The sequence below is a fragment of the Poecilia formosa genome, unplaced genomic scaffold (genome assembly GCF_000485575.1).
Source record: "Poecilia formosa unplaced genomic scaffold, Poecilia_formosa-5.1.2 Scaffold331, whole genome shotgun sequence".
NCBI classification, from domain to species: domain Eukaryota; kingdom Metazoa; phylum Chordata; class Actinopteri; order Cyprinodontiformes; family Poeciliidae; genus Poecilia; species Poecilia formosa.
The window spans coordinates 1-10,552 of record NW_006800270.1 but is presented as its reverse complement, the minus strand read 5'-3'; the positions used below and the strand labels follow the sequence as shown (position 1 = coordinate 10,552).

The 10,552-nt window shown below is 38.9% G+C and overlaps 1 protein-coding gene across 1 annotated transcript in view; it reads right to left on the bottom strand.

Annotated features, from left to right (window-relative positions):
* LOC103152867 (ubiquitin-conjugating enzyme E2 E1-like) overlaps positions 1–8,474 on the bottom strand; it is a gene marked incomplete at its 5' end in the record, with an annotated part of 16,042 nt that extends 7,568 nt beyond the window's left edge. The window contains 2 exons of the mRNA XM_007573517.1: positions 3,041–3,173; positions 8,369–8,474. Coding sequence (XP_007573579.1) covers positions 3,041–3,173; positions 8,369–8,474 — 239 coding nt within the window. The remainder of the gene's footprint in view (positions 1–3,040; positions 3,174–8,368) is intronic.
* Between the last annotated feature and the right edge of the window lie 2,078 nt (positions 8,475–10,552).

Genomic DNA, 10,552 nt, shown 5'->3' with positions numbered 1-10,552 from the left:
CTCAGCGTCACATTACCGCTGACTTTCCAGCGTCAGTGCTGCTGTAAAGGTTGATTGAGAGCTCCACTGAGGGCCGTTTGCACCATTCGTCAATGTAGCCGACAAATTTACAGATCTTTAAACGACTGTATTTTATCAGGACTTAAATATGGGATTTCTTTTAAAGGGATTATGCAAAGTTCACATGTCCTATGGTTTCATGCTTTAATTTGACGCTTAAGAAGACAAAAAACAACAACAACAAAAAAAACGTCCGATCGTTTTTTGGCAATAAGTATGTATTTTTTTGGAGTCTGGAAAATGAGCCGTTTCAAAAACCTTCCACAGGCATGGCACCGTTACCTAGCAACCCCAGCCAAGCCTGGCACCGTTACCTAGCAACCCAAGCAGAGCTCTAGAATGTTTGGTCAGCTAATTTTATCGCTGTATGCCAGCTGCTGGGAAAGACAAGTGTTTTATCGCTGAACTACTTGTTGCATCCTTGTTGGTTTACACAACATTCACATTTTGCACATTTTTGTTCCTCCATTTCAGTTCCTATTGCTCCTAAAAACAGTCCAAGCACTTAAAAAAACACTCAAATCATTTCAAGACACTAAAAAGCATTTGCCAACATTTTGTCATTTGTCAAAAACATCAGTTTCAAAAACCTCCCGAATTTAATGTCACAAATCAGCAGGGACTGCCCCGTTACCGAGCAACTCCAGCAAAGCCCAGCCTGTTGCCTAGCAACCCCAGCTGAATTCTACATGCTGTATTCTTGTCAGTTGTGCATGAGGCTCTACTTCTGCTTTTCAAAGATGTAGAGTTGCATATTTGACCATCTGTTTTCAGTCATTTTCACGTGCGAGTGTAAACGTCGAGTTGGGGCCAGCAGCAGATTATTTGGATTTAAAGTGACAAGGGGCTCTAAAGCAGCTCATTTTGAAAGGAGCCTAAACAGATTAAAAACTAAAATCTCATTATCTAAGAATGATTTAGTGTAATAAATGCAATGAGCATGTTCTCTACAGACCTATTCAAGGAAGCATAATGGGTCACCTTTAAATTCTGCATCAGAGCATTACTAAATCTGGTGCTTTTAAAAACCTGACCACCAGAGGGCAGCTCGTTCTAAAAAGCACAACACCTCAACAATATGAGCTCTGTTAAGAAAAACTGGACTCCAGCACCCAAGTGTCAATTAGTTCTTCCACTTGTAAAAGTAAACAGCCTCCTGTGATGGCGCGGGCTCCAGCGGTGAATCATAAGGATAACACACTCCTTCCTGAGAGCTCAACCAGCTAATAACCTCCCACAGAAATCAGGCTCTGACCTCCTGACCCTGAGGAAAACCTCCATCCAACCCCAGTGTCTCCCCTCCCCCAAGAAAAGGACTCTAGATTCCTCGTTTTAAAACCAAACTTCCCACCAGAGCCCATTCATTTCTGCAGTGAAGGTGTGTGTGGCTGCACACACTGTGTGTGTGTGTGTGTGTGTGTGTGAGTGTGTGTGTGTGTGTGTGTGTGTTTGAAAGGGGGGTTTGGCTGCAGATCACAGTGTGCTGGATGGGGTAAGAGGTATTGATGGGGGCGGAAACACTCGATCCCTCTGGCCACAGAAAGCTGGGTCGGAGCCTGTGGATTTGTTTGAGTCTTCTGTCAAACACGGCGCTGCTGGTAACACAGCACAAAGACAGAAAAGGAGGTGTGCGTGCGTGCGTCCATGCGTGTGTGCGTGGAAAACCTCTGGACAGGTTTTTTTGTTTTTCTTTTTGCCGCACCGAAAATATCTACGAGACTTTCCCAGACAGCGGATGTGTTTGGAATAAACAGAGTTTGATTTGCTAATAGAAACAGATCTGTGTCAAAAAGCTACAAACATAAACTGAAGAGATTCACACATTGTAGATTCTCTACAACCAGAGTTTGTTAACTCTTCCCTCGGTAAAATTCAAGCACTTTTCAAGCTTTTCCAGCACCACTTTGGAGATTATGACTAGCATTGGTTTTAGCTGTTAAATTATCAACATAATGCGCTAAAGATTAAATGTACGCCTGATATTTAAAAGAAGAAGTTACTCAGTGCTTTGGTACTAATTGTCAACACTACGACAATTAGATAACAAGGTCAGAAAAAAATTTTAATTAAGAAAAAAAGAAATGTGGGAGAGGGAAGTAGTTCAGCTATGCTAGCTTGACTTTGACAACCTTAATTAGGATGTGCTGTGGAATTAGCTGGTTTTCAGTTACAAAATAAAAGAAAGCAACCTAAACAACAACTCTGACAGATCACCAGTAGAGCAGGTGTTTAAATTAGATAATCAACCACTGCTGTGTTAGGCTAGCTAATAGCAGCGGTAGCTAATCTACCACAGCGATCATTTAAGAATAGCAAAACATTACAAAATAAAATAATTTCTAATAAATAAAATTAGCTGTTTTAGCGTGTCTTGTCACTTTAAATTTAAATAAACTGCTGCTTGCCGCGTGAAAATGGCTGTAGACAGATGTGCAAATATACCACCAATATATACCATCTTTGAAAAGCAGAAGTGGAGACTCCTCCACAACCAACAAGAATGCAATAATAATTTCACATAAGCAACTTTCACGTGTGAGTGTTGATGTAAAGTTGGGGGCCAGATGCAGATCATTTAGATTTAAAGTGACAAGATGCCTTAAAACAGCTCATTCTGGAACTGAGCAGACTAAAATCTCATTATATAAGAATGATTTTGTGCAAAGATGCAATGAACATGCTTTGTATAGTCCCAACCAGCTCAAGGAAGCATAACAGGTCACCTTTAATAAATAACTGAGATAGGCTCCAGTTATATTGAGCATTTCTGTCAATTCTATCATATACAGATGATACAATACATTTAAGTTCAGCTTATTATGCAAAATGGTAAAAAATGTCATTGAGTCACTGACTGCAACAGTGTATGTGGTGACATTGGAAAGGAAAACAAGAACAAAACTCATCCGCTTTGACTGACTGGAGATCATAAGTTTAAATTGTTTAATTTAATTGAAAACAGAAGGACGTGTCCACTGACCTTGGGGGGTTTGAATGGGTAGTCGGGTGTGAAGGCGATGTCCAGGAAGAAGACTCCTCCCTCGTACACGGAGCCCGGAGGGCCCAAGATGGTCGACCTCCACTCATAGATGTTGTCTCCTTTGGGGCCGGCGCTGTGAAATCGAAACAAGACATGAGTTAATATTAATGAGAAAAGAGACCCAACAGAGATCTGTGTGGACAAAATGTCTCCTGATAGGCCAATGATGAAGATTTGTGGGAAGATGAAACCAGGAACAGGGTTTGTACCACAACAAAATTCAAGCACCAGAACCACACTTTGAAGATAAAAACAATACAACTAAAGTTAGATTATTACTGTATTCTGCAGCAGGCCCAACAACAACAAAGATAAAACAATAAGTAGTTAAAAAGCTGCCTGGCTACTAAATCATGACACTGAAACCACAGAATATTAAGGCTTTGTGAAGCTGAAGGCCACATCTGCTACATATGGTGAGTAATTAATGCCCCCATCCTGTAGTTTGTGGTGAGACCTTGATCTGGTGTAAAGCCAGAAAAACACCGAGACAATAAACAATCCCTCCGACGTCGGGTAACTACAGTGGCTGGTGTTCATGTCGGCGCGTCGCCTGTGGCCAGATGTGCGGAAACACTGGGCTGCTTTCAGCCGCGGTTCCCGTTTCACTGAAACCAGTAATGATATTTCATGAATGAGACCGTGTGGCAACACATGGCCCTCTGTGATGAGGTATTAGACATCTCCCTGTTCAGATGGGTTACAATTTAATCTACTTTAAAAGAACAACACTTTAAATATTCTGGGTCACGTTATCGAGACCCATCCTGAAACACAAGCAGCAGAAAACACCAGGCGATTAGGACTAAAACGATTAATCGGGAATAATCACAATCAATCACAATAAACTGTGATTAATCACAATAAACTCGGTTAAATAATTAAAATAATCAACTAATTTAGTAATTGATTAATCATTAACTGGAGTGTACAGACAAAAAAGAGCAATTTTATGAAAAAACAACATACTCAGAGGAGCCAAATCTGTACAAAATAAGTATATACTGTTAAGATCATAAAAAAGATCTTACTATTTTCTTAGTTTTGTCTTATAAGTTAGGAGTAGCTTTTCAGGAAGATATAGCAGCTGTTTTAAGTGAATAATTCCTTAAAATTGATTTAAAAAGTACTAGCTCCACTGGCAGATTAGTTCACTTGTAACAACACATTTCTCATGTTATAAGAGAATTCATACTTTTTCCATCAATATTAAGAAATTATTGACTTAAAACAAGCTCTTATATTTTGCTGAAAAGTTACTTGCAAATTAGTTTTGTCTTATTTCAAGTGTACAAAGATATTTGCACTAGAAACTAGACAAAAATACCCGGTAATTTTGTATTTTTGCAAAGTAATATTGACTTTTTCAGGTTTTAAAGCTAAAGGTGATTCTGCAAACTTAGTTTTCCAAGCAAAACTTTCCACTTATTTTTATTAAATAAATATTAACAGTTGTAGAGTTAAGTGTTGCATAAAAACCTTAGTATTGATGGAAGGTTCACTCTTTTCCACTACGCATGTGAACATAAGCCTGAGGAAAGACGTCTGAGCCAAGAACACAGCGAGAACACAGAGTTTAGAAAGTTTATTTGGATAACGAGATCTTTACATCACAGATTTAATTTGTTTTGGCAGAACAGAACTCTATTTGAACAGTCGCCAAATAAACTCCATAATTGCATGTTTTGTTTTTCCTCCAAACACGCGCTGCCGCATGTCATCCAGACAAAGAAACATCTGAGCGCAGCGAAGGAAACGAACCTCCGAATGAAAGGATTTGCGGGCGCATGTTGACATCTGATAGCCAGCAGTTTGAAGCTGTCATAACATCATAAAGTAAGAGCAAACCGCATCATGAACTGCCCCTGGTGTTCGTGTTCCTACATGATTCTGCTGGTTTTAGCAGAGGGAGGCCATGTTTTCCTCCTCAGCAACCGGAGATGTTTGGATACTTTTTGGGTCGATGCAGATTAAAGACATTGTGGATCTGGATCAATTAAACCACATTTTGTTTTTTGAAGATTAAATTTTTAGAAAATCTGGATTATACTTTCACCGATGACTGGTGTCAGGACCCCTAGAGCGGCCATCTTGGCTTGGACTTTGAATCCAGGTCAACTTTACGACAAAAATTTACAGCCTGGCTACAATTTATGTTATTTTAATTTCCAGAATAAAGTCATAATATTAGAGTTCATAACGCTACCAGAATAAAGTGGCAATAATACAAGAAAAAGTTCTATGACAATAAAGTTGAACTAATACTAGAATGAACTCATAAAATTACCAAAGTACAGCTGTAATATCAGGAGAATAAAACAAAACTATCACAGAAGGGATGATTGAAAGAAAAGCCACCTTGTGAATATATTTTCTCTCATTCATGTTTTTTGTATAAAAGAAAGCAAGGAAAAAAATTAAAATAAGAAATCGTATCTTATACAAAAGAAATGTTGATATTAACTTTAAGCCATATTGTCCAGCCCTAGATCTGGATTTTGCCATTTGGTCTCTACTGCTTCTAAAAACAACAACAAAAAAACACCCAGGTGTTTTGTGGCAATAAGTGAATATTTTTTGGTGTTTGGAAAATGAATCTGAATGTTGAGTCACACTGCATCGTTACCTAGCAACCCCAGCCAAGCCCAGTCCGTAACCTAGCAACCCAAGAGAATCTCAAGCACGTTTGATCAGCTGGTTTTCCCGCTGAATGTGCCGTACAATGGCTGCTGTGAAAAAAAAAGTGTTTTGTTGATTTACTATTCAGAAACCAACTGCTGTGTTGTTGTTGGTTGTGCAGGAGGCTCCACTTCTGCTTTTCAAAGATGCAAGGTTGTATAATTGCACTTCTCTTTGAGTTGGGGTGCATAGTCATTATTTGGATTTAAAGAAACAAGAAGCTCTCTCAAAACAGGCAGAACTGATCAGAATACAATCTCGTTTTGTATAGGCCAGAAGATCATTCCTAACCTGTTCAAGGAGCTACAATAGGTCACCTTTAAAAATAAAAACTACCTGTTATTCTGATACCTGATGACTTTCCACATATTAGACACTGAAACTAAACTTCTTAGAATGAATTCAGTCTAACTGGTTGTGGTTTTTATTCATTTCCAGAGTATTTTACCCATCTGAGATAAACATGAAAGCAGCTGTTATTGTCCCTGAAACTCTGAGGCTGTTTTCACACATGGATGCTGGACAATAGAGAGAGGATGAGGTTCGGCTGTTATCAGGAGTTGCTATTTCACGCATGCAGCTCGCAGCAGGAGGCTGTTTCCGTCGGCTGTATCTGCTGGGTTTAGACAAACGGCGCAGGAGGCTGAGCACGACTTGAATTTATCTCAACCTGACCAAACGTTTCACAGGCTTCACATTCAGGGCGCCGTTAAGCTTGATGACCAAACACATCTGACTTTCAACTTTTATTTTTATACTTTAACTTATAAGGACAAACTCCAATGTTTTTTTATTCTAATTTTAGGAGAGGCATTCAATGTTTTCGGAATATTCCATCATTTTGCATTTTCTTCCAGAACTGTCCCGTATTTATCCAACAATCAATCATCAACTGACCAGCTTTTCTGTCATAACAGAATACACTGATATTCTATTGTTTGAAACATTGTTTAGAAAAGTTTAAGGGAGGTGAATACCTTTAATGGACCAACACTGCAAAGCCTTGCCAGTATTAGTACTTTTAAAGGGGCAGCATTGTGTTTTCCATCCGCATAGCGACATTTTGTAGCATAATCAAGTAAAATATCAAATATAACTTGATGAAACACCTTGAAATGTCTCTTTAAGAAGCTTCTGCTCTTTCTGAAGCTCCGCTTTCAGGAATCATCCCAATATGGCTCCTTCATTAACTCTTTACAGCTTTACCAGCGTTCCCCGAGAAGTAGCTCCTTTAATGAGCCTAACGGATGCTCAGTTCCACCAGGTATTTGCTAATTGCTGCTGGCTAGTCTGAAGGAGCTGGGGAGGTGTTGCTTGGAATCTGCACCTCAGAAGAGGAGCTTCATCTTGAAGGCGAAGCTAGGTCCAACAACTCGTTTTGTACAGCTGAATGGTTGCCATGGAGATTAAAGCATCTCTCTCCAAGATGCATGGAAGAATCAAAGTAATGCTCCAGATACATTTTTGATGAGGGAATCACAATACAACGTCATGTAAAGCTAAAAAAAAGAAGAAGCAGATTTTACATAATACTTCCTTGTAAAAGCTGCCATCATGGTTGACGCATGCGGCTTTTAAAGTGCTGCAAAGTCTCCCTGCAGCACCGATGCATGAAACCTGCTCGCTAACCTCTGCAGCGCCGTCGGCCACTCCCCACATACCACATTACATACTGTGAGACGTTCAAGAGCAGGAAGAATACAGCTGCAGCGAATGAAGCTGGTGGCACCCCGCCATGAATACAGATAAGAAGAAGAAACCAAACTTTGGAAAGACACCGCAGCTCCAGCGTGTGACGACAGGCCAGCCAGCATCAGGAGCTGAAATCTGTTAAACTAGATCAGACGGGGCTGATCTAGTTTAACTGAACTGCTTCTGAACTGCTTCTAAATCCACAAAAAACAGAACATTACCAAGTAGTTTCTGCCTGGTTTCTAGTACAAATATCTTAGTAAACTTTAAATAAAACAAAATCAACTTATAAGTAACTTTTCATCGAGATTTAAGTAAATCCCATTTCCACTGGCAGATTAATACACTTATAATATGGGAAAATGTGTTAAGTGAAATAATATGCCAGTGGAACTAGTATTTTTTTTAAAATCAATATTAAAGCATTATTTACTTAAAACAAGTTCATTTATCTTTATGAAAAGCTACTTGTAACTTGACAAAACTAAGAAATTTTCACAAAAAAATGGACCAAAGATTCTGGGAATAATTTTGTATTTTTGCTGCGTCTTCAATGAAAAACTCCCAAATCAACTTAAATATGTATTATTTACCACTCATCTATTGTCTTTAATCGTTTATTCTTGAATATTTTGCAAACAAGTTCTAATATCTGACCAGAAATGTATTTAATAAATACAGATATCAGTTTTCAAACACTAATTTAATTTGCTAAAAATGACAAGAGGTCCAACCCAACTCTATGCTGCCACCTTTTTAAAAATCACAACCACATTTTTGTTCAACCCTGAACTACTGCTGGTGACTCAGTTTTGCTGTCTTCAAACAGTCGCATGTAAATCGCAGCCAGAAGTTAAACATTTAGCACCAATGAACAGAAACACCACTAAAACTTACATGCAGAGAAAAGACGGAGACGTCCCGACTGCAGCAGGGAATCTCAGCCACACAGGGGCTGAGCGTAAACGCCGAGTCAGTAAGTGAGCGTTCACGCCATCGCCGACTGTTGCTCAGAGACGCGGCCGGCTGTTGATTTGTTGCAGCTGGTTCAGAGCTCATTAACGCTCCAACGGCCTCCCACTCGGCTCACAGTTTAGGGAGAGGCGAACAAATAGAGCAAATGCCAGCCCTTCTAAATGTTTGGAAAAGATTTAAGGTCAGGATTCGTGGAGATAAAACTCTGATGGGCGCCTTCTTTTCTCAAAGTCATTCATTTCTTCTGAATTACCAATTTACAGTGTATTCTGAAAGTATTCACTCCTCCTGACAAAACGACAACGATTATTATTAGGGCTGTAATGATTCATCGAATGATTAATCACAGGCCAATTATCTGCCTCCAGGTTTTATTATGTTTTACTGTTTAGTGCTGGATAATTATTTTAGTCATAATTATGAGATACTTTATTATTCATCTATTACACAACACCCCCCAAAAAATTAAAGGTGACCTGTTATGCTTCCTGAACAGGTTAGGATAGATGTGTGGGCTTTTACAAAGCATGTTCATTGCACGTTTTGCACAAAATCATTCTTAGAAATTGAGATTTTAATCTTATTTTGAGCTCCTTTCAGAGTTGGCCGTTTTAGGGCGTCTGGTCACTTTAAATCCAAATAAGCTGCTGCTGGCCACGTATCCAAAAGTCAACTTTTCCACTCACACGTGGAAATGGCTGCAAACAGTTATACAACTATATATATTTGAAAAGCAGAAGTGGAGCCTCCTGCCAAACCAACAAGAATGCACCAAGTAGTTTCTGGATGGCAAGTCAACAACAAAACACTTATCTTTTCCAGGAGCCATTGTACAACGCATGCAGCAGTAGAAACCAGCTAGGGTTGCTAGGTAACGGGCTGAGTAGTTTTATTTAAGTACCTAGGCTGCTTTTAGAAGTGGTTGAGACCGAAATGGAAATGCAAAAACATTACTGATATTGTGAAGAAAAAAAAAGATTATTTTGTTTTTTCACCTGAAATGAAATTTATCACGATAAATTGAAGTTTTTATGACAAGAAATTTATTACGATAAATGATAAACGATACAATAAATGCTTGCTCCTACATCGTAATTTACTCTAATTTAATCTACTGATATTTGAGTCTCTTGTGAAAAAAATAAAGATTCTGGGGGGTTGGGAGGGTTTACCATGATGTCAAATCTATAATAATAAATTAAAATTCTTATGACAAGAAATTTATCATGATAAGTAATAAACAATACGATAAATGCTCTTGAGTGTACAGGACTTACTGTCCTATACATTGTCATTTTTTCTGCTGTGTTGAAAGTCAAGATCTATCCAAAGTCAAACAAACGCCAAAGAAAAACAAACAACGCCTATCTACCATCTGAAGGAGACTGATGATTATTATCCATCAGCTTTCCTTTCTTCACAAATCCATGACACCATGAGCTGGATTAGTGCAGACTAAAGACTTTGGTTTCGGCTCAAAACAAAAAGACAATAACCTCTGTGTAAATGGAGCTCCATGTGCAGCCGAATGTCAGCCGAATGCCTTCATTCAGCCAGTATTTGGGTCATTTGTTTCAGGGGTCGGGGATGCATTAGAGCGCGGGTGTCTGTGAGAATCTCACCACGGCCCTGTCCTCTGAGATTACACTCATGCAGGAAACCACTTCGACAGCTGGGCTGGCTCCTCCACAGCGGAGCACCAAAAATAGAGCTTAACCACAAACACACACTGCTCCCCTTTCTCTGCGCCTCTGCTCCTTCCTCTGACGTCTGTTATCTTCATCTAGAATCAGGGATGCAACCAACGATTAATCTGGTTATCGGTTATTCTATTGATTAATCGGATTTTTTAAAAATGTGTGCACTCAACATATTTTTTCATTGAACCGCTTTTTGTAGAAATATATTAAAAGATGCAAATCAAATATTTAATTCCTATTTTTAATATTAAAAAAAACATTTTATTGCCACTTGAGGAGTTTTAGCTAGAACATATTTACAGACATAGGTTTTTCTCATCTTAAATGCAAAATGTATAATTGTTTTGTACAGATTTGGCTTAATTACTGCTGAAAAGGTTTTTTCAGCAAACGGCCTTGTTTGAGT